The sequence below is a fragment of the Stigmatopora nigra genome, chromosome 2 (genome assembly GCF_051989575.1).
Source record: "Stigmatopora nigra isolate UIUO_SnigA chromosome 2, RoL_Snig_1.1, whole genome shotgun sequence".
Taxonomy (NCBI): Eukaryota; Metazoa; Chordata; class Actinopteri; order Syngnathiformes; family Syngnathidae; genus Stigmatopora; species Stigmatopora nigra.
In genome coordinates, this window is record NC_135509.1 from 17,241,116 (window position 1) to 17,266,212 (window position 25,097).

The 25,097-nt window shown below is 37.4% G+C and overlaps 1 protein-coding gene across 10 annotated transcripts; it reads right to left on the minus strand.

The window, feature by feature from the left end:
* Nucleotides 1-981: 981 nt before the first annotated feature.
* Nucleotides 982-23,811, minus strand: det1 (DET1 partner of COP1 E3 ubiquitin ligase). Of its 10 annotated transcripts, none has more exons than XM_077712133.1 (10): nt 23,500-23,738; nt 20,246-20,581; nt 18,864-19,130; nt 18,589-18,801; nt 18,254-18,477; nt 15,367-15,496; nt 14,822-15,012; nt 13,538-13,729; nt 11,022-11,074; nt 982-1,554 (listed from the first exon to the last, which is right to left on the minus strand). In XM_077712133.1, the coding sequence occupies exons 2-9, from the start codon at nt 20,492-20,494 to the stop codon at nt 11,056-11,058; spliced, it is 1,485 nt and encodes a 494-aa protein (XP_077568259.1). In that variant the 5' UTR covers nt 20,495-20,581; nt 23,500-23,738; the 3' UTR covers nt 982-1,554; nt 11,022-11,055. The 10 variants fall into 10 exon arrangements, with proteins under 10 accessions (XP_077568259.1, XP_077568258.1, XP_077568252.1 ...); XM_077712132.1 differs by lacking the exon at nt 982-1,554 and adding an exon at nt 7,491-8,329; XM_077712126.1 differs by lacking the exons at nt 982-1,554; nt 11,022-11,074 and adding an exon at nt 12,283-12,581 and having other exon boundaries at nt 23,500-23,584; nt 23,661-23,744.
* Between the last annotated feature and the right edge of the window lie 1,286 nt (nt 23,812-25,097).

Sequence of the window (25,097 nt, forward strand, 5' to 3'; positions counted from 1 at the left end):
AGTTATATTTTAATTTAGTATATTATTATACTCAGAAACTGCTGTCGCTCAAAAAAGTCATTACTTACACAAGCAATTTTATTTATGTAACCTTGACTAGGTCAGGCCGGCCTGTTTCCCGGGTGATATTTTTAAAAAGGCAAAGATTACACTAATAAACCCTCCAAAAAAGCGTGATTATAACCAGGCAGAATCCTCTTGTCGAAGCAACACTTAGAGAGAGATGCCTATTTTTTTTTAAAAAGCTCACTTTATGTAATTGAAGTCAAGAAAACCAAACTGGTTTGGCAATACATGCTACAGAAATCTGTAAATTATTAACTGCTCTGCAACGACCCTTCGTCATCGTAGAAATCAAATTGCCAAAATGTCTTCGCGTGATGTAACAGGCAAACAGAACACAAATTCCCTATTTTATTTGTGCCCTAAAAACTGCTTAGTTCAAGTTTGTATTATAACTCATATACAATACTCACAACAACACAATATTTACAGGGGTGTCCAAACCTTTCCACAAAAGGCCGCAGTGGGTGCAAGTTTTGTTTCCAACTGATCAAGCACAGACAGTTTAATCCACAGGTGTCAAAGTAGGGCCCGGGGGGCAAATCTGGCCCGCTGCATTATTTTGTGCGGCCCAAGAAAGTAAATCATGAGTGCCGACTTTCTGTTTTAGGATCAAATTAAAATGAAGAGTATAGATGTATATTAAATTTCCTGATTTCCCCTTTTAAATCAATCATTGTAATTTTTAGTTACTATGCCACCTCGTTACTATGCCACTCTCGCTATTTTGCCACTTTTGCTCGGTCCCGACACATTTTAATCCAAAATAAATGTATTATACCAACCCCTAATCTCACTAGTACGTCACAATTTTGTGTTGTACTTTGGAATTCATTTCTTTTTCAAATTTAAACCACAATGTCAGCTCAGAAATACAAGAGAACCGACTATACATTGCAAGAGAAGAAGGAGGTCCAAGCTAGCCAGGCAGATAAGCAAGAAATGGGTCCTCGAAGTTAAGAGAACCAATCAAATCAATCTAAGCTGGAGTTCCATCAAAGTGCATGAAGCTGACGCAAGCTCCAAGACACAAAGCCCAATGAGGGGGTGCTCATGTGGCTTAAGTAAGCAAGAAAACCTATTTTAAAAACCCTTGTTACTATGCCACTCTCACTACAATGCCACTTTTGCTCGGTCCCAACGGGTGGCATAGCAATGAGATTTGACTGTAAAGGGAACAACAATAGCTCCAAAGCAAGCAGGTAGACTGGAGAGTTGTGCAAAGAAAAGGCGTGTGATTACAATCGATGTTAAGCACAAAATAATAATAAAAAAAAACATGAGAGTAGTGTATTCGTGACTAGCTAATACGAGAGGGGCAAGCACCCGGACAAGTTGGCAAGTGGTTGTGCGTTATCCAATTTTGGGGACATTTGTGTGCATCATTTTCGGAATATTTTGAAGGGAAGACAAAAGCAAACAACGCTCGATTGATTCCTTTTAAAAACTCCGGCTGAAAGTCAGGGTAGAGGTGAGGCAAAAAGAGACAACCTGGGAGAAGAAAGGTAAAAAAAAAAAAACAAAATAAAAGAGAATTAACATTAAATTTAGTGTAAGGTTAGATTAAACATTTTTTGAGTGTGTCTGCATCATAATCCAAGTTCAGTTAAATTTGTTTATATCATGTTACGAAAAAGTCTCTCTCTCTCTCCCCTCCCCCACTCTACATTGTACTGAATGTCTCTTTTTAGTATTCAACAACATAACCACTAGATGGTAATTAGTTACTCTGTTAGTAGATGGCCAATTAGAACAGATAAAAATCTGTTTTTCCATTCCAATATCCTGTTTTTTGGTGTGTGTTTTCTCCAGTTGGTGGGAACGAATTAATTAGTATTTAGTTCATTACTATGGGAAAAGTTGATTTGAGATATGAGTAAATCGACATACCAGCTCGGTCCTGGAACACATTAAGCTTGTATCTCAAGGGATTACTGTAGTGGGATTGGTGGTAGTTGTAGTAGTAGTTGGAGTTTTTGTTATACATCCACTAGACGGAGTTGTTGTACAATAGTAGAAGTGGTTAGGAGTCACGTTATATGTCAACTAGATGGAGCTGTGCTAAAGGGAATTTCATATAATTATTAAATAACATTGATTCATATATAAAGTGCATCGGATTATAAGGCGCTCTCGCGGATTTTCAAAGAATTGAAGTCTTTTAGTTGCGCTTCATAGTGCGCAAAATACGATACTTATAATCAGCGGTTGTCCGTCTCCTTGTGCCCTGTGATTGGCTGGCCACCAATTCAGGATGTCCCCTGCCTGGTGCCCGTAGTTGGCTCCAGCACCCCTGGAAGATGAATGAATTAATACGAGTAATGAGCCAATCAATGATGCAAAACTGAAGCATTTGTGTTGGATACAGACTTTCCTTCTCAATTATTTAAAAAATATTAATGTTTTGCAAAGAATAAAGTAAAATGTATTCTTAAGAAAGCCAAATATTTGACATGTGAAATTGTGTGAATTGTATTAAATACGGGATTAAATATATTTGTCAGAGTTTGTCACAGTAATCACAATGGTTAAACCGAGTATTGAAATGTTCACTTTGATAGGCTCATACCATCATCGTCACTAAAATAAAATAAAAATACCTCTCTGAGATCATATATAAATACTATTAGATAGTTTTCTTTAGTTTAACACAAAAGATGATGCTGTTCAAATTTTCTCCAGCTGAGGGAGAGCTTTGATCATCTTTTGCATTTGATAGATGACTCATTTTATATATGCCACAAATGTACACCTTTCTTTTTCTGCACCATGCCACGAGATTAAACAAAAAGACACAAAAAAATAAGAATTTGAGTAAGCTCATTAAATAGATGACTTCATTTTTGTGCAAAACAAAAAAGTTCCTACATATTCTGATGTGTTTCAATGCTTGGAGATACATGTGTGTACAATTGAATTTTTGGTTACTTATATGATCAGTTCATACAGATTTCCACTTGAAACCTCAGAAATAAGTTAACTCAAGTACAGGAACGTGTATGGTCGGCCATGTTCAACATCACATTATATTCCTTTTCAGGTTAAAAAATATATTGATGTGCCTGCAATTGGCTGGCCACCGACCTCTGGTCCGAAGTCAGCTGGGATAGGCTCCAGCACCCCCGGGGACCCATGAAAGGAAAAGCGGTTCAGAAAATGAATGAATTTATCGATGTGATAGAACCACCAGGTGAGGAGAATAAGATGAGGTTGAATAAGGAGTTCATGAGATCCAGTGTACGTCATCATTGAAGGACAAAATGACTGTTAGCTACTATTGAGAATGTCAACTAGATGACACGATAATAGTACAGTGCACATAAAAAAAAGACATCTTTCATATACATTTGAAAAAATGATTTCTTACTTAGCAAGTAGCATGTCATTTGTGTGTATGCGTGCGTGAAGCAAGATATTTCCTATTCATGGTCTGATTTAAAGTCCCACTGTCACCTCAGGGGGTGTTCTACTGAATTTGATAGATTGAATTTCACTGCGCCACAACCAGGATTGATGTAAGTGAAGGCAAAGGTTTTTTTCCTGTGGAGTCCCCTTATCCATTCACTTTCATTGCTAAGGCGGCCAACGGTTTTGTTTTGTTTTTTAACAAGAAATTTAAGCATTTTTCCCGGAAAATTGGTTCATACATGTTGCATGCAGAACAATGGTTAACATGTGTTGTGTATAAAATTGCTCCAACTTGATTTTTTTCTTTTTCTGTCCGACCAAGCGGTAAACTGAGTAAATTGAGCACATAAAAGAGAGCAAACTAGTCAGTAAGTAACAATTTCTGTTATTTTGATCAAACCATTTTACTGAAGACTGCTTTTAACAGATAACAAATGATGTTTGGCCAATGAGGAGTTGTTAACAATGACATAGGCCCCAAAACAACAATGCTTTAGTTGCTGTTGCATTAAAAAAATCCCTATTTTAAATATTTTCAGATAATACATTATTCATTTTCAATCATTGTGCTTGCTTTAAGAGTCAAGAGGGGTAAATAAAAGATTTTACCATTCAGTAGAGACCTAAAACCTGATATTAATGCAACCCAAGGTGCTTCCGTCTCGGGCTCTCCTCATGCGCTATGTTAGGTTTATTCTGCTTCTAGTTTGAACTTGTCAGGCTAAATATTCCATGTTATGTTCTCCAGGACTTGCATCCTCATCTGAACCAGTTCCAATTTTGACATTACATTGCAAATACACAAAGAGAAAATAACCATTTGAATCCAGGTCAGTTCACCTGTGTGAAGTTTGCATGTTTTCCCCAGGCCTGCTTGGGTTTTATCTAGGTACTCCGCTTTCCTCCCACATTCCAAAGCCATGCATGGTAGGCTGATTGGACACTCTAAATCACAGGTGTCAAAGTGGCGGCCCGGGGGCCAAATCTGGTCCGCCACATCCTTTTGTGTGGTCCGAGAAAGTAAATCATGAGTGCCGACTTTTTGTTTCAGGATCAAATTAAAATTTTAGATATAGATGTATATCATATTTCCTGATTTCCCCCTTTTAAATTAATAATTGCAATTTTTCATCCATTTTTTGTGTTTTGAGGTAAAAAAATAATCTTGCAAAATCTAAAAATATATAAAAATATTTTCCTTTACCAAGAAAAAATGCTAAAATAAACATTGTTTTAGATCTATAAAAACAGAATATTCAGTGCTTTTGATCCAGTTCTTTTAATCCATTTATTAAAAAAAAAAAAGTTGTCTCCTTGTGCCCTTCGATTGGCAAAGTCAGCTGGGATAGAGTCCAGCACCCCTCGCAACCTTAGTGATGATAAAGCGGTTAAGAAAATGAAAAAAAAATGGATATAAAAGAAAAAAAGTCATATTACATGGGGGGATTAAGCCCTATGGTTCAATAGCTGGTTGCAACAATAATTTGAAATGTTCCTGTAGATGCGGATCTGTTTTCCTTCCTTTCAATTATCCGTATTGAGTACAGGGTGTGAGTTAGACACATTTGTGTGAGATAGGTGTATTTCATGCTCAAGAGTCCAACCTATCTTCAAATATTTGCGGTCAATATTTAGGCCTTTGCTCTCTTTCCCCATGTGCCCTACCTTTACCCTGATCTCATTAGATGGTGACGCTGGTGGCCTCACTGGGAGACTCACCGACATATCAGTGGTCTCAATCAAAGGTGCAGAAGGCTGAAGTGTTAATCCCAGTTATATGACATGTTGGCGCATTTGGAGTGTTTAGATGTTCAGAGAACCACAGTGTGGGGGTGTGTGTATACGGACTTGTATGTGGGTAACATAAGTGACACCCAATTATTCGACAGCAAAAGGAAAGAGGTGAAATACTAGTAATAATGTAATCGGTAGTGTTGTTGACTAGTCTCTCATGTCAAATTTTTTGTCCAAAAATAATGAATTCCATTCAATGATGAGGAGTACAAGAACTCAACTACTATTTAAAAAAAAATATTGGATTTATTTTTTTCATTTTTTTTCATGTGAACCTACAGCAGTTAAAATGTAGTCTCGCTTTTTTTTTTTTTGTTTGGTGCATTTTTTTAATCAAATCAGAAGCTGGTGTAGTAGGAAATCGAGGCACAGTGACTTTGGAAAAAGTAGTAGCTTCATACAAAGCATTTATCCAGACACACAGCTGACTACAGACTACAAAGTAAATTCAATTTGTTACAGACTTGTTGACATCTTGGAAAAACACTGAAGCCTTCCTGCGAGGCGGCAAATGAGAAAAAAAATAAACCAACTGGCTTCTTCTGTCAGTCTTTGCCTAAATCATGTCTGAACAAACAGGCACAGGGGCTTTTGTCTCAGGTACAGAAAATCAAGTAAAGTTGATTGCTGAGGTGATCATTTCTGTCCCCAAAATGGGATACAGACCGTGCATTTTTAATCTTGTATGGACAAATAGTCTTTCAATGAACTGAAAACAAGACGGATAAAGACAAACATTCCAAAAAGATGTGGCCTGTGTGTGCATTTTGCGCTGGGGATTTTATGTATTTCTTTGTCACTTTGACTTCCATTGATGACAATAAGTGCTTTCGATATCAATTTACCTTCTTTTTTTTTAAACAAATTGCCACAACAAATATTTAGGGACATGAGCTGGCAGTTAAATAAGATTATGATCATTTTTCTAATAGATGTCCACCTGATGGTGCAGTGTTTTTTTAACTTGACTTCAGTGTGTGCAGCGTGGATTCAATTCCCACTCTTTGGCGGTGTGATTGTGGGTGTGAATGATTGCCTGTCTCTCTTTGTGCAAATCCACTAACTGGCAACCAGTTTTGAATTAAGTTTAGTGTAAGGTTAGATTAAATTTATTTTTGAATGTGTCTGCATTGTAATCTGAGTTCATTTCAATTTGTTTATGTTATGTTACGAGAGCGTTGCCGTGCGAAAAGTCCCACCCCCTTTCCCCTCCACAAAATACGTCTAATTTTATTACAACTAAACAAATTTTAGTACTATTAAACCACTAGTTATTTGTTATTTTGTTAATAGATAGCAAATTAGAACATATAAAAAAAAAATTCCAATCCAATATCCTGTTTTTTGGTGTTTTTTCAGAGGGTTGGAACCAATTAATTAGTTTTTATTTCATTTCTATCGGAACCGTTCATTTGAGTTATGAGTAAATCCACCTAAAAGCTCAGTCCCGGAACGAATTAAGCTTGTATCTCAAGGTACCACTGTAAATCAAAATCTGTCACTGTACAGTGACCATCAGTGCTGGTCATGTGGTTTTATAGGCAACAGATTTAGTTTCTATTCGGTCCGAATTTGTCCATGTTCTAACAAACCAATCAACTTCAAAAGAAAGCTAATCTGAAAGCAGATTCTATCTATAGAACAATAAAAAAATGCCTTTTCAGAAGTCAAGGGACCTGTTGGCTTCATATAAGAAAAGGGAGCAATAAGCATGGCGAGTGTTAGGAGGTAATCAAATCCAACCTGCGAAATCTGCTGTGACCTTTATTTCAGTCACTGCATTGAATCCGCATCATTAACTCCTCTTGCCTTTGCAGAAATTTAAAGCAAACCTAGTATGCCTCGAGTTGAAGAATTAGCCTTTCCGTCATTGACAAGTCAACGGTGTAAAAATAAAAAAATAAATACTTCCAAAAAAAAATAGCCAATAGGTATCACAATTATTGCAGCATATTGCCATAAACATATTTCCAATTGGGCCTTTACGATGTAATTATATTAATATCTATGCAAAAGAATTATGAATTATTGGTTGCCGAACCAAAATGATTTCCAATAATTTTCCTGGGCCATTTTCGCAGATGCATGAGAGCTAAAATCAGTACTGCTTCGACACAGTACAGAATATGATTTGAGTTATGAGTAAATCGACATATGAGCTCAGTTCCGGAACGAATTAAGCTCATATCTGGAGGTACTACTGTCGTAAATTAATTTTCTGCTGCCAAAATTAAAATATATTTATTTGGAGATACAAATATATTTCTGACACAAAAATTCATATTTTCCAGGCCCTGCTTTGGCCCCATAACAGCTAATGTATTAATGAGTTCAGTCACTGGCACTTGCCCAGAATCGGTTCCATATGTTCAAACCAGCTCCTTATGTTAGTCAAGCATGTACAGCCGAACAAAAATGGAATACACATGAATGCGTCATATCACGACTGAGCGTTATAATGGGGCATCATTTTCTAATGCTAATGTTAAGAGTGCAATTGAAAGGCTTCAGGCTGGATGACATATTTTGTACCGCCACTGTTCAGAGTTCAGATGAAACCGTACGAGAACTTGAATAGGTCATAATGTATTTATTTGAAGGTTGCCACGGTTTAATGAGACTCAATGTGCTTGGAGAAGAGGAGAAGGTAGGAACATTTAGGATTGTGGCCTTTTCTGGATTACATTGGTTGTGCTGTTGCCAAGACAACAGCAATTAGAAAAGACTAGGTTACCAGGCAACCATAGCAACCAAGGTGAAAGCGCAAGTGCCGGCTTTACCTGTTACTTCAGTCTAGGCCTTGGTATACTATAGATTTGAAATAGGTTGCTTTGCTCCCGTGATATATTTTCATTTAAAGCATGAATGTTGTTGGCAACTATGACAAGCGCATCCTCTATATGTGCTCCATACACTCGTTCAAAATCAAATTTGCTTAATGGCCAATTGCGAGAAAAACCACAACAAAAGACGTGGACAATCAATTTTTCTCTAGCAATCTTTCTCCCTAGACTCAAGAACAGATGATGTGTCCATCTCTATGTGGGCCTGCTGCGTGTGCTTCCTGTAATTAGATGATTATCACAGCGTGTTTTCAAACATCATCTTACACAAACAAATATAATGGCGATGACATAACATTGTCCCCATTAATCACAGTTAATATCACATGTTTCACATCTTGACCAGATTGAGACAATGAAGCCAATCGGACCTCACGTTGCGGCCTGCGTTTAGTCTGGCCACTTTTTAGATGGTCACCATTTTCTATCATTTTTCTTCTGTCTGTGATTGCCTTTTTCATTTAGCCTTAAGCATTGTTGGAAAGTCTTTTGGATACAAACACACACACACACACACACACACACACACACACACACACACACACACACACACACACACACACACACACACACACACACACACACACACACACACACACACACACACACACACACACACACACACACACATCTCATGGGTTGATCATGGTGTGTAACCAGAGGCTAGGCTAGAGGGACACTTAATCCCTCAGCACCTGCTCCTCATACCACTGTGACCCCTTGCAGCTGCGTGGACATGTTCCTTCTTTTCTGTTTATTCCACACGCCTTTTCTATTCACAACTTTGCATTCATGTCAGAGCTGTTGTCAGAAAGTGGAGGTGTGTCAGGCTATTAGCATATCTGAATATGTGTTGAGTGCTTAACGCTGCTCCACATTCATTTTGGCATTTGTTTGTGGGCTGGGTTAGAGACCACCACATAATCGACGGAAGTTCAATTCCAAGGCCCCAATTACGTTTGTTGCTTAAACATTGCTGACCGAATAGACGGTGGCTGGGGGATGAGGTTCACTCGTGTAAATTAGAGCAGTGTCCGCAAGCTACCTAGTACTGGTCCGTCAGTGTAAAAAAAATATTAACCTTTTCAATCTCGCCCTTCTACCTGAACCGCTTTATCCTCACTAAGGGGGGTGTGGAGCCTATCCCGGCTGACTGCGGGCCAGAGGCGGGGGGGACACCCTGAATTGTTGGCCAGCCAATCATAGGGCACAAGAAGACAAACAACCATTAGGGCTCACACTCATACTTTGAGGCAATTCAGAGTTTTTATAATAATAATAAATAATTGCTATTATGCTTGGGACTTGGGCCGTGGTGGGTGTTGTTTGTGCACTTACCCCACCCCCAGAAAATTTTGTCTTAAGTTGTCGACCTCCTCATTAGCCGGCGCGCGAGAAAATAGAAAAAGCTTTACTGGTCCGCAATAAGAAAAAGGTTGGGGAATGCTGAATTAGAGCATCACTGTCAATCTCTAGGCCCCGGGGCGCTAGGTATCTACATATACAGTGGTACCTCGACATATAAGTGCCCCGATATATGAGTAAAATTTCGGGGAAATATTTATCTTGAGATACAATACACATTTTGTATACAAGCATACAGCAGACGTGAGAGGCTGCTCATAAGAAGATCATGGGCACTGTCTTTCTGGTCGCAACTCCCTCATGTAATGTCTCAACGAGCACTGGGCGGAGCGTTGCATTTTTTTCAGTGTTTTTTTTCTTCCCGTTAGACAGTGGGAATAGCGGATCGATCGCTCTGAAAGGAGTATATACTACTCGTTGGCAAGTGGTGGTGCGTTATCCTATTGTGAGGACAATTGTGCACATCATTTTTGGAATATTTTGAAGGGAGTACAAAAACAAACAACCCTCGATGGGTTGCATCTGAAAGTCAGGGTGGAGGCGGGGCAAATAGAGGCGACCCGGGAGAAGAAAGGTTTTAAAATTTAAAACAAAATTTGAATTAAGTTTAGTGTAAGGTTAGAATAAATGTATTTTTGAGTGTGCCTGCATCATAATCCATGTTCATTTAAATTTGTTTGTTATATTATGAGCGCGTTGCCATGCAAAAAGATCCCCCTCCCACCCCACTCCGGAATCTGTCTAATTTTAGTACTATTAAACACATTTTGGTAATATTAAACACATTTTCGTACTATTAAACACATTTTAGTACTATTAAACACATTTTAGTACTATTAAACACTTTTTAGTACTATTAAACCACTGATTATTTGTTACTTTGTTAATAGATGGCGAATTAGAACAAATAAAAATGTTTTTCCAATCCAATATTATATTCAAATTAAGCTTGTATCTCGAGGTACCACTGTACATGTGCACTAACTTCATGTTTATTGCTAAAATAACATAAAATACACACAAATACATCTGCTAATATAAAACATCAAATGTAAGAAATGAAGACAATATTTCCTTTTGCACACACTCATTCACACCAAGTCCAACCATGTCCGGCACTAGATTTTTAAATAAACTGTGATTCTCTATGGACTGTATGAAGAAACAAAAAGGCAGAACAACCTTTTAGCTAACCCTAACCCTTTAGTGGGCCTCGTAGTGGGTTGTGTCAGACCACAAACGTATGATTGCAAGAATGAATGAATATATTCATTGACATTACGACATGCACTAATAAAATTGCATTCCAGGAAGAGCTCAACTGAGACAGTTACAACATTGGAGGAATATAGGACGTGTACCTGCCGACTATAAGGGGGTCCAGACAGTGGGAAATGGAAAAACAATGTCCCTAAAAATGTACTTCACCCTGAATTTGATAACCACTAAGTCATTTCTTAAAGGTAGCACCAATTGGCAGAAATAATGGTCCACCAGGGGAAATCATACCTACTGAGTGATCTGCGACAAAAGAAAATATTGACATACCTGCATAACAGGGTCTTGCAGCTTGGTATGATCATCAACCCCCTAATGAGACCCTGGTTGTTAAAAGAATAAAGTTTTAATTGCCAACATGTTTGTTTCTTTAAACCTCTATCATGCGATCTCCCGATAAAGAGTCTGAATATTAACTGTTAAAAATTGGCAGGCAAAGACTTAGCACATTTTTCATGAGTACAAACTGTAAACTACTCACCCACCCATCTCACATATGCATGTTACTTACAAACACGGTAAATGTTTATGAAATCAATTTGTTCTTCCTGATAGGAAAAATTGCAAATCTTGAAGTTGGGATTTGACAGATTTCATTTTTTTTGTAACTATGTACTAACCTTGTCATGTCAACTCTTACATCGATAGCTGCAGTAGAAAATATAAAAATGCAGTTTAAATTTTGTACAACAGACATAAAGAGGAACCCACGATTCTTGCACTTATTTGGGTTCAAATGCAGGATGTTCCACCTGTGTGGAGCTTTCATGTTCTCCCTGAACCTATGTGGGTTTTCTCCGGGTACTACGGTTTCCTCCCACATTCCAAAGACATGCAAGGTAGGTGGATTGGACACTCCAAATTGCCCCTAAGTATGAGTGTGTGCATGAATGGGTGTTTGTCTCCTCCTGCCCTGCAATTGGCTGGCCACCAATTCAGGGTGAAGTCAGCTGGGATAGGCGCCAGCACCCCCCACGGCCCTAGTGAGGATATAGCGGTTCATAAAATGAGATCAGATGAGACAAATAAATGGTACATGTTGACCTCAGTTTACACAATTGACAAGTATAGAAAGAGATAGAAAAGAAGGAGTGGTTTCATACCAAAAGACCGAACTTTTCACGTTCACTTTCTCTACGCAATTGTAGCCAGAACACACCCACAAAAAAAATCAATCTGAATAAATTGCTTCACAGGTTTATAGTGATGAGCAAATCAATTACAACTTGCTATTTGGTTAAAATGAGCAAAAGACAAAAGTAAAAAAGTGATCATTTTATTATTATAAAATATGTACAAATGTATAACATAAAACTGATCAAGTAAAAATAAAACTTTAAAATGTATTTGTCCCACATTTGAAAAGAGAACAAAAACAACCTCAGGTTTCCTCCTTTGGAACCTTGCCATCTACTGTGCCCAAGCACTATGGGCACAACTCTATCAGCACTTGGAGTAACGTCTCCCTCTTAAAGTCTCTTTATGTGCTAGAAATGGGATCTGATATTACACAGAAAAAGGCTTATTTCCGACCAAAAGCAGAGGTGGTATTACACATCATTTGTTGTCCCCTTCGCATAGAGTACCCTACATATTTGATGAGGTTTTTAAGGATCCTGCCACATTAAAAAAAAGGTGCTTCACGCGTAAACATGCCGCATGTGAAAATTGACCACATACTCTGCATTGGTGCGCTGAACTGAAATGGCAAAGGGTTCGAAAGGATGGAAAGTGAACGCCACAAGGCGCCGCACGCCGTGGTTGACCGGCCGTCCTAGAAGGCCCGCCTGGATCTTAAACTTCAGTAAGCCGGAATCACGTGCATAGAACCTGAAGTGTGCCGAGAAAGACATTTGGGTGATGTAGATCATGAATATTTTTTGTATAATTGCAATATTTCACATCTATATATTACTTTGAATAGGGATTTTCTCAGTGTTTTAAAAGCCTGGTGGGCTACCAGGCTTTTCTTTCAGTGCTACAAGACAAAGCGTAATCTGCATTAAAAATTTTAACCGCGTTTAGGTTCCTTTGGTTGATACGTAAATACAACAGCTCCGTCCTAGTTCTGCTGTTGCAATGATTTTCATTGCATTTCTGTTTGATTGTTTTTTAAAGCTTTATTTAAGCTTCACAAACTTTGTACGACTATTTTTAAAGTTTTGTTAATAAAGGGCTTATTAGAACATATGGCAATATTTAAATATTGCAGTCAACTTAACATTTTTACTTTTAATATTCTCATAGTGGCCCAGTGGTAGCGCATCGGCCTCACAATTTTAAAATCGAGGGTTCAATCCCCGGTGAGTTCTGATCATCCTGTGTGGATCTTGCATGTTCTCTACAGGTTCGCGTGGGTTTTCCCTGGGTATACCGGTTTGGTTGAGCATTCTTAATTGTCCCTAGGTATGAGTGTGAGCGTGAATGGTTGTTTTCCTCCTAGGGCCCTACGATTGGCTGGCCAATAATTTAGGGTGTCCCCTGCAGGTTCCCCATAGTTGACCCCCAGTGACCCTTATTAGAGTAAGCATTTCAGAAATTTTTGGTGTCTTTAGTGAAATTTAAGTATTAAAAAGAACTAAAATGAAACAATTGTTTTCTTAGAGAGGAAAAATAATAACCAGGAATAACATGATGCACTTTAAGTTAAACGTAAATTTATGGCCGTATTTTGTTCGCTGCTATTCAATAGATGTTTGAAGCTGAGGCGAGTGAAAGTTTGTAATTTAGAATAATTAGTTAAAATTCACTTGTAAGTTAGCAGTAATGCTTGATGTTAACTATACCTGATTGGATGGTCCCCACAGATCTTGGGTCTCTCCATCACAGAAACCCACTTGTCATCATAGCTGAAAAGTGACAGGTCTAGGTAAGGGCTGCTGCTGTAGGACTGAGCACTAATTGGCAGTTGACCCAGTAGCCGGCGCACTGCCTCTGTATGGCCGCCGTATTTGGCATTCACAATGGTGTTTTTGAATCTGAGTCACAGACAGACAGACACGGATCAACACAGACAATCCACTAGCTGAGGTCAGAACTTTTTCAAAAAGAGTCAGGTTAATCTACATCAAGTTTCCCATCCATGTCGTTACCTTACTTTATATTAGGAGTGTACCGATCACAATTTTTTCGCCAATTACTGATTTTTTAAACCGATCTTAATGCTCCTAAAGACATTTCATTCCAAACTAACACTAACCACAACAAAACAAAAATTAAATGGCAGCAGTATATCAAGCCAAATTTTGAGATATGAGCATTTGAGACAGCCAATTGGCCAGGCCGCGATAGGCTGTTTTATGATTTCACTGCACTGTCTCTCTCGCCGCATCTCCCTCGTGCGGAGCGTTAAATTTTTTCCGTATTTTTTATTTTGCATTAGTCAGAGCAGAATTAAGGGGAAGAACAATGGATCCAAAGCAATCTGGTGCAATGAAGGGTAGTGCGAAGAAAAAGCGTATGATGACAATCGATATTAAGCCCAAAATAATCAAAAAACATGATTGGTCAGTTAATTACTGAGCTGGCTAGCCAAGCAGGAAGTCCGCCGAAAGCCGCGGTGGAATACATTAACCTCTTTGCATTGGTTATTACACAAGAAGGTTTAAATTTAGTGTAACGTAAGTTACATTAAAGTTTATATTACTTTATGAGCACATCCATCAAGTCTGTCTCTCTCTCTCTTTCCCATCTGCATTGTATTTAAGGACTCATTTTATTATTAATCATCATAACCCCTAGTTATTTGTTACTCTGTTAGTAGATGGTAAATTGCAAGCATTAAAATGTTTTTCCATTGTAAGAATGTCAAGTTTTTCTTTTCCCATAGGATGGGGACGAATAAATTTGTATTTAGTTCATTTCTATGGGAAACGTTGATTTGAGATACGAGTAAATTGACATACGAGCTCAGTCTCGGAACACATCAAGCAAATTTCTAAGGGTACCACTGTCGTTTCTTTAAAAATAAAAAAAATCTAAATGATATCTATCCAAGTTTGGGGCCATTTTTTATTTTAACACTGTATTTCAGAGATGTAGAAAAAGCAAATTGGTTTTCCTTCAATTACCTTCTTTGGACTTGCCGAGCGTAGTTATTTGAGGAAGCAGAACAAGGAAACTGGACAGCCTGACTGTGCAGCGTGGCATTTCTGAACAAGTCACAAAAATTCTCAAACAACTCCAGCAGCTGATCCGAGGTGTTTTCAAAGACAGCCAGCACCTCTGTTGACACCATGTTGTAGACGACGAAAAAAGATGGCTGCCACAGAAAAAGGGAGAATATTGTCTCATTCAAAAGGGAAGGGGAGGAAATATGTATTTCCTGCAATATTCAAGGGTGAAAAAAAACGGAGAATGCCAAAGCTTTGCAGCATACTAGTCCTTAACCAATATCCTGTATGTTTGTTAAAAAATAAAAATGTACATAAATAGAATGTAATTGAATTCTTCTGTGGCTACCCTGAATCAAACAAGGGAGAGATTCAAGTCTGTAGCAGAGAGGGTCCTTGGAGATGAAGAAAAAAAAGGAATCCTTTTCATACAGCACAGACAACAAAAGGCATGAGGCAATAGGAAAAACCCAACAAAGAGAACCACGTGGGGGTGTGTGTACCTGTGAGGGGTCTGTGACCCTGAGTGTAACCACGTCTTCACTTGTGTATTTAATAAAGAGATGATGCTCATCCAGCAGCTGCATCTTCCACATTCTCAGTTTCCGTAGCTGATCGAAAAACTGGAAAAATCTGATAGGGACAAACAAAATATTTTAGGATAAAAGAACAACACGCACAGTTACATGAAAATGTATAGTTACGCTGATTTATTTTCTCCAGAGTACATTATCAACCAGTTTTTGATTAAATATTTAAAAAGTGCATTGTAATTTTAATGACAACTGAATTATTAGTCAAGTTTGATTCACCTTAAGGAAGCCATTGATCAGTCAATGCTAGATGGAAGATCCTAAATTTCTGTAGTTTTTTTTTCTGCACAAACCAATTACTGTGTGGCAGTGATTGAAGCACTTAAAGTGCTCTAATTAAAGCAATGTACACTCTGAAAGTATCTGAATAGTGACAGAACTCAACATCAAAAGCAGACTATACTTTGAAACCCCTTCAAAAAACAAACATCAGGAGTAAAAAACTGTACATATAAAAAAAATGAGAAGAGTACTATATTTGAGCCATCTTATATTCCACCAGCAACCTGTGCTGGTCATAGGGTGGTTCAAATTGTATTGAGATTTATAAGAGGAGACAGAACCAAGAGCAGCAAGCTACCTTTCAAAATGGCATAAAACAGGTCTAAAGTTTCACACTAGGTTCCAAATTAGTATTAGGCAAATGTCATGTTTCATTTTTTTTCCCTCTAAATTGCCCATGCAAATGTAAGGCAGCATAATTTTCTCGTCATTAACCATTGCAGTATGATTTGAATACCAGTGAGTAAACCTTCCAATGACAACATTTTTTTCCAGAAGAAAAAAAACTGAAAATGTTCAAATTATGATTAGTCACAACAGTTTCAAAATATTTCATAAATTGCAAAGAACTGAAAGTTGTCATTTATCGAATTTATAGCATTTGGAGATCATATTTACTAAAAATCAAACACTACTTCAAACTAAAACATCTTGATACAAAAAGTTACATTTTAACATGGAAAATCTCTTGCTTACATTTCTTTGCATGTCAGAAAAGTGTCCCAAAGCTGCTATCTCGTTGGACACTGCCCCCCAACCTCATAAATATTTAGCTTGCAGATTCTCCAAATGTTCTCAACAAAGTTGAGGTCAGGAGAGTAGTATGCCACAAGACTTCTGCCATTTTCCCCGCCTACGGCTGCAGTAATGCAGAGATAGTCCTTACAGCATGAAATGGAGCATTGTAATGCTTAACGATGATTTTGTTGTGATAAGCATGGTTATTCCAAGTAAAATCCATGTGGTAAACCATTTTCACCGCTGAACTGATTGGTAGCACAACTGCATGGAATCAGACTGGGAGCAGCACATTGCCACACAAATTGAAAGTATGGCAAGATAAGACCAAGACAAAATACACCATGCTCTCTTTTTCATGTATCTTTTGCATTGATCAAAATCAATGTATATATTTATATATGACTATTTAAGTGAGGACACGAATGTAAATTAACATATATATATATATATATATATATATATATATATATATATATATATATATATATATATATATATATATATATATATATATATATATATATATATATATATATATATATATATATATATATATATATATATATATATATATATATATATATATATATATATATATATATATATATATATATATATATATATATATATATATATATATATATATATATATATATATATATATATATATATATATATATATATATATATATATATATATATATATATATATATATATATATATATATATATATATATATATATATATATATATATATATATATATATATATATATATATATATATATATATATATATATATATATATATATATATATATATATATATATATATATATATATATATATATATATATATATATATATATATATATATATATATATATATATATATATATATATATATATATATATATATATATATATATATATATATATATATATATATATATATATATATATATATATATATATATATATATATATATATATATATATATATATATATATATATATATATATATATATATATATATATATATATATATATATATATATATATATTCTAGAATATAAACCGCATTTATGACAAAAAGAATGATGACTGAACCAAGGATATGGCTTATATGCGCACGAGACATAGTGTTGCTATATTGTTTTTTACCAGTAGATTCCGGAAAATTAACATTTACAATTTGTGGTTATTTTCTGCTTTGCAGTAAGAAAACAACCATTACTGGATGAATTACAAACTTCCTTATGATATTGACCCTAATGATGTGCTTTTGATTCATACAGTATCTAAGAAATAGAGATCTGCCAAATACTCTGGGATTTCAGGAGATTACCCAGAAATGCGATGCAAATTGCGGGACTCTGGACTACCTCCCTAAAACTCTGGAAATCCCCAAAAATTGTCATTTAATTTTTTTTTGAAGCAACCATTTCAGAAAAGTACCAAATGTCCAATTTAAATGCCTCGAAATTCACACCCTCGCTACGGCTTCTGCCATCTTGAACAACTGCACTATAAATAGGAAAACAAGAGTTCAGTATGAATCATACGAATTACAAGTTCTGACGAATGATTTGTCTTGTGCGACTTTAGCGCATATCAATTTTGCGTGAATCACATTAAACTCCGGAAATGAGACAAGGGAGCTCCTGAAATGGTTGACAGCTCTGGAAATACCATGTGAGATGATTTTTCCTAAAACCTTCACTTCAAAGTAACACATTTGTTCTCAATATTAAAACATTTTTGGATTGCATACCTTCTCTTGGCAGTAGCACTGCCGTCCTGTTCGGCCCTTCTCCACAGGTAGACCAGCAGCCGGTGCTTAAGGGAGTTGATCGTTTCGTCTGTGTAGAGACGCGGGAAACCCGGCTGACTCTCAGCCTGAGCCTCTGTGTATACAGCCGAGAGAGTCAAGAGATCATCCTCATAGCAAAAACGTCCTATGGTCCTGACATCCAAAAACATTCCCTCTGGAGTCACCTGCAGAGAAGAGGCAATGATAAGCGGATGTTCCAAATTCTTTTCTCTAGTCTACGTGCACCTACAACTGAGAACTTATCCACATGCCTTATATCGAAAAAATCGGATTACCTGAAAGACATGTATGGTCTGCTGTTGAACCGACAGTACAGCCAGGATATTTCTGTAGAGGTAGAGGCCCTGATTGTGAGAAAGGATGATCTTGTCAAATTTAAAGGACCTGGTATCACATAGTCTGCCTGTATGGAGGTCGATAATGTGGAGGGAATAGTCTTCTAAAGGGGACCGAAGATTCGGAGTCACAGATTCGTTGTTGCGATATACCTGTTGAAGCGATATTGTTAGTGTTATTGCAATGAATTTTCATTGTGGTTTTGATGACATACCTCAAAGAAGTACGGTTGTGGGTCTTCGGGCACATACACGGCCGAGCCAACAATGACATAGCGGCAGTCGTCAGTGAAGAGGCTACACTCCCGATTGAGATGTTCTCCATTTGATGCCACATTAGTGACGTGAAGCAGGGAGAAAAAACGTTCAAACAGGCGTCCACGGATGTTGAGGGAACGCTGGTCACTGGCTGTTAGAAGGGTTTCACCGTCCTGACCTCTAAGGAGATCTTGGGCAGCTTGGCATCCTTGGTATTCATAAATCTGTAACATAAAAGTTTCATTATTTATGAAAAATGTTCTTCTATGAAACTGTCATTTAGGTTTTTAAATGACAGAATCTTGTCAAGACATATTCAAAAATAAATTATCTTACAGAGATCTTTAAATTATTTATGATCTGGGGAGTTGAAACCGGCGACGTAATGGAAGGTAAGGATTCGGGGAGAGGACGTATATGACTCAACGGAAAACAGTATCGGCTTTATAGTGCGATGATGAGTTGGAATACAAAATTAAAAGTGGGTCAATATTCACTTGTATTGTTTTTAATTGACATATTTTAATTAAAAAAGGGGAGAAACAAATATTTAAAAAACATTTTTATCCAATGGAAAAGCACGAAAAGTAAAATGAAAAAAAAAATATTAATTAAAATAATTATTTTTCATTCTAAAAAGATGTGTGTGTGTGTGGGGGGTATACTTTGTGTAACTATTATCGTAATTTGAATCTTAGAATGAAACAAAGTCGACATGATTTACTTCCGCAGTCCTCAGTCCACCTCTTTGACACCTGTCATTTAATTGAAACCCGAAATTATGAGCAGTTTTCACCCTTTATTTAAGCACATGGCTGATGCTCCGCCCAGTGCTCGCAGAGACATTACACGAGGTAGTTGCGGAGAGAGAGAGAGAGAGAGAGAGAGAGAGAGAGAGAGAGAGAGAGAGAGAGAGAGAGAGAGAGAGAGAGAGAGAGAGAGAGAGAGAGACAGTGTCCATGATGTTCTTATTAGCAGCCCCTTGCGTCTGCTGTCTCCGCGTATATCAAAATTTGTCTCGTATTTCCAGATATTTGCTAAAAAATTTAGTCGTGTCTCAAATTACTCGTAAGTCGGAGCACTCGTATGTCAGAGTACCACTGAACTTCGATCATTTTAAAGGGTTTAGTTAGTAGTGGTTGGGGCCTTAGAATGAATGAAAGCTTTTCAATGTGAAACGCGTCTCTAATTAGGGAAAAACCACAAAACCACATCTTGAACCAAATATTTTCGTAAGTTGGGGTACCAACCAGAATATACTATACTAGGATCTTTACCGCATTTTGACTGGCAAATAAAAAAAAAGAAAGTTCTTACATGTACTGTAATATAATTTTACCTCAAGTGATGTTTGGTCGGATGAGAATGCGATGAAGCAGCGTCCATCAGGTGAGAACTTCCTCAGAAAGCAAGGGGGCTTCTCCACATTGACCACCGTGAAGTTGGGAAACAAATTCTGGTGGAAGCAGCGTACCCTGTACCAGTGAGCTCCAGGCCGGCCTGAACAGACCCTGCGTCTCTCCAGCCGATGGACCACATTCTGATTCTGGATCCGCCTGGGCTTAAGCGTGGGTCTGTCTTCATCCATCACTTAGGCTGGTTGACTCAAAAATCTCCTCTTTGGACAGATGGTGTGGACAGCCAGAAAGGGCTGAACAACTACACAATTGCACAGCTACTTTTGTTTTTAGGAAAAAGAAGAAATGGAGAAGGGGAAAAGAGGTTATCGTACGGCTGCTTTAAAGTTTGCACAACCAAAAGGGCATTCTAATCTTACTATTTCACTCAAGATTTTAAACTTGGCGCCTTGGCGTATTCTCGGGTTGGGATGTTAAGAGTGAGCGGTAGGTTATGGACAAAATTGAGAAACTATTTTGGTGTCTGTTTCAGCCACTTTTAAAATTCCTGCAGAAAATCCCTTAACCACAAAGGAATCTTAACTGAATTTGACCATGACCAGCATCATATTTAAGTTCACCCACTAAGATGCCCTATATAACAACCAATTGTTGACCGTACAACACTGCACGCAAGACAAAAATAGATTGATGCAGTTCGATTTGAATATCCATTTTGTTTTTGTTTTGTTTCCATCGAGGGCAAACATACTCCTTGTCAGAGTGTCTAATGCTATGATTGCCGATTTATACCCCCTACTCCAATGAAAAAGTGTTCAACCAACTTCAGACAACAAATAAACACTAGAAGGGCTTATGTCAGGTGGTTAACAAAAATAAGAATAAGCCTCTTGAAGTTACCTATTGCGTTAATGAGAGTGCTTCTGGATGTCGGCAAGCTTGCATCTGACTACTGTGGTTTTTGAGTACTGCCTTGCAAGCAACCCCAAGAGTACAAAAAATATTTAGACACATTTGGGCATGTTTACAAAAGCACCCAGTTTGGGACACAAGCATTATCAGTATATGAATTTAGCCCATTTTTTTTAATTTCATTTCATCCCTTTACATCTACTATTACTGGTAGGTACTCCACAATAATTCTTGTGCAAAGATAATTGTAGAAATTCTCGGCACAAAGATTTCTTTAAAGAGCCATTTTCCAGTAAAAAGGATTCAGAATGGCCTCATAAGAGAAAAAAAAAACATACGGAACATTGAAATAAAATAACTGCTAATGGCTCCATGGCCAATTATCTCCAACCAAAGAATCGAGCTTTAATGTTTTAACCACATGCATTTAAGACTTCAATGGAGAGAAGCATGTGAAAAGATCCACTTCATTTATTAAAGACGTCTTCCTTTTTCCATCTCATCGTTAAGTGGACAGATGGAGGTGCATGAATTGTGCAAAATTTGCAGAAAGAAAAAAATATTGCATTAAACATCCACCTTTTCTTATAACATTCAATAATTTTTTGAACCATTTATTCACAAAAGTATTGCCGGGGTGCTGGAGCCTATCTCAGGTCACTACAGGCACCAGGAGTGGGACCCCCTAGATCGGTGGTCAGCCAATCACAGGGCACAAGGAGACGGACAATCAGTCATGCTCAAACTCATACATAGGGGCAATTTAGAGTGTTCCACTAACCTGCATGTTTTTTTGGATGTGGGAGGAAATCGGACTACTGGGAGAAAACCCAAACACAATTCAAGACAAAGTAATTCAAAGTGCTTTATGTCACATGGAAATCAAATAATAAATCAAATGATACATGAAAGTATCTTTAAATCTTCAAAACAGTTAAAAACAAAAAACACTTGAAACAGGGAATAGAGACCCGCCAAGTGTTTATTATTTGACCTTCAGGTCAATGTTTCCTAACCACAATGTCGTGAGCGGTGGTCAAGTGTGCCGCAGGAAATTACCAGCCAAGAAGTCATTGATTGTAATAACAATAGATTAATATTGTAATATTTCAGTTCATATTTAAGTTGTTTTGTTGGTTATTTTTAATGTAACGTGAATCGGGAGTTTGGTTTAACGAGCATCGGCTTTTGGCGAAGTCTGTGTGACCACAAAACTAAAATTTTCATGTAAAATTCAGATCTTGAAATAATTTTGGGAGAATAAATCATAAAATGACGAGAATAAAAATCAGTACATTATTTATTTTTACACCACCTGATCCAGAAGCTGTCATTGTGTAAAATGAGATACTGAAAGACTTTTTTTGTTTTTGTTTGATTCCTGTTGATAACAATTTGATGAGAATAACTTTATATTGTAAAGATAGGCAACACTTTTAAATGAGATTTTCATCTGATTGTGTGCTTTGAGATTTTTGCGGTGCAAAGTGTGCCACAGCTCATAACCAGCTGGGAAACAATGCCTTAGATGCATATGTGGGGTAAAAAATTACACTTTATTGTAGGTATTGGTCAGTCAAGAAAAGGTACTTTCATTCAAATCTGGCGTTCCATAAAAAAAATACTCATAATTGATGTCATTTAATCTGGTTTAAAAATATCTAAAAAAAAAATGGTATATTCAAGAACAATACTACTGGCACAATTTAAAATAAAAGTATACTTGGAACATTTCTCATATTTGCCGTCATTAGTCCTGCAATAAGATTTTTTTTATACAAAATTTGAGATATATATATATAAAAAAATCTACTTTTGAGATATACAAGGCAATCGCAAGACAAAAGTACTCATGGAAAATTGATGCATTTAAAATTCGAAATATTTTGAAAATGAATCCTTACTGTTTCCTAGGGCGAGTGGTTAGCGTTTCGGCCCAACGTCGGGGTACCTGGATTCAATTTTGCATGTTTTCTCCGGGCCTGCGTGGGTTTTCTCCAGTTTCCTTCCACATTTTAAACACATGCGTGGTAGGCTGATTGGACAATCTAAATTGCCCCTAGGTATTAGTGTGAGCGTGAATGGTTGTTTATATCCTGGTGCCCGAAGTCAGCTGGGATAGGCTCCAGCACCCCACGCGACCCTAGTGAGGGTAAAGCGTTTCAGAAAATGAGATGAGACTTGTGTGATCTTTTTTTTTAGATCTGCTCATTCAAGTAAAATTACATTATACGTTTATATATTTTGCTTTTGTTGATATCTTATTTGTCAGACTGGTGAAGAAGAAACAGCAAAATATCTTAAAACAATGTGTTGCACTTACCATGTTGTTGACATCTTCAGATGTGTCCCATTCCTGAAGTGTTACAGGACGGGCAGCAAAGTTTGTCTTACCGATAAAAGCGACACTTTTATTGCAGGCCACGGAGGAAACAATGAATAAAAATGGAACACGTTCAAAAGCATAAAACAAATAAAACTTACATTAGCGTTCAATCCTAAACATGGGCGCTGATGTCTAACATTGTTTGTTGTGAGTTTTGCATCCGTGATTTTCAGACGAAGAAGAGTCAAGGGAAGAAGAAGAAGAAGCCAGTAGAAATTCGGTGATCTTGTTGGCGTGCGCCACTATTTTATCTTCAGGTCAATACAAGCACTGCACCCGGCAGCCTTCTATTGCTAATATTTTGTCCTTAAGGGACGCGTTTGGCGGATGGGCTTTAATTAATTAGTGATTATATATGTTTCAAAATGGCCCAGCGTAGGAGTGGTTAGCACATCGGCGTCACAGTTCTGAGTTTGGTCCTCACGGTTTGGACTTTGCATGTTCTCCCCTGGGATTATGTGGGTTTTCTCCTGGTACTCCGGTTTCGTCCCATATTCCCAAAACATGAATGATATGAAGTATGTGTGTGAGCAAGTGCAGTTGTCTTTCTCTTTGTGCCCTGTGATTGGCTGTCCGCTAATTGAAGGACTTCCCGCCTAGTGCCCGAAGTCTCCTGAGATGGACTCCAGCACCCCTCACAACCGTTGTGACTAGAAGCGGTTCAGAAAATGAATTAATGAATGTTTCATAATTATAATATATTTTTTAATTTAAAAAAAAACTAATATACATTTTAGGGCGTCAGCCTCACAATAGGGGACCTGGGTTCGAATCCAGGTCGGACCACCTGTGTGGAGTTTGTATGTTCTCCCCGGGCCTGTGTGGGTTTTCTTTGGGTACTCCAGTTTGCCATTGTCTGGCCACAGATTCAGGATGCCCCCCGCAGCTGGCCCGAAGTCAGCTCGGATAGGCTCCAGCACCCCCGCAACCCCTAGTGAGGATAAAGCGGTACAGAAAATGAGAAATATATTTTAATTTTGAACGTTTTCAGTTTGAAAGCCTGAGAGAAAACATCATGCAAAAGAATGAAAATAACTGACTGCCTTTTTAAGCCCCTTTGACAATATGAAAAACAAAATATGATTTGCACAGCTCTCATTTCTCCACAAAAGTAGCGAGTGGAAGGGTGTGAAGCTTAATACTGGCAAGCTACCCGCAAAAGTCATTTGTTCATTGGATATAAATGTATTCAATAATGATTACAGGTAGTTTCTCAGCTTCCTTTTAAGTTCTTATATGGAAAAAATATATATACTAACTTGATAAAGTAAAAAAGCTCAAACTCAATCTAATCTAAGGTCAAGTGGTACCTTAAATTACAAAATTAACTCATGAATTTGGACAAACCTTTCTGCTTAGATTGAAATTCATGGGTATTTGACATACACACTTTAATTTTCAGAACCGCTTATCTTCACAAGTGTCGTGGCAGGTGCTGGAGCCTATCTCAGATGACTATGGGCCCTAAGCAGGAGACAATTGGTCGCCAGCCAATCACAGGGCACAAGGAGACAGACAACCATTCATCCTCACAT

Bases quoted from the DNA above. Each gene is read 5' to 3' on its own strand.
- det1 (XM_077712130.1), bottom strand. From the start codon at position 20,494: ATGGATGAAGACAGACCCACGCTTAAGCCCAGGCGGATCCAGAATCAG. The intron at 15,497-18,253 runs GTATGCAATCCA...TGTCCCTATCAG, and splicing joins AGTGCTACTGCCAAGAGAAG to ATTTTTCCAGTTTTTCGATC. The intron at 12,582-13,537 runs GTATAGTTAACA...GGCACACTTCAG, and splicing joins TGTGGGGACCATCCAATCAG to GTTCTATGCACGTGATTCCG.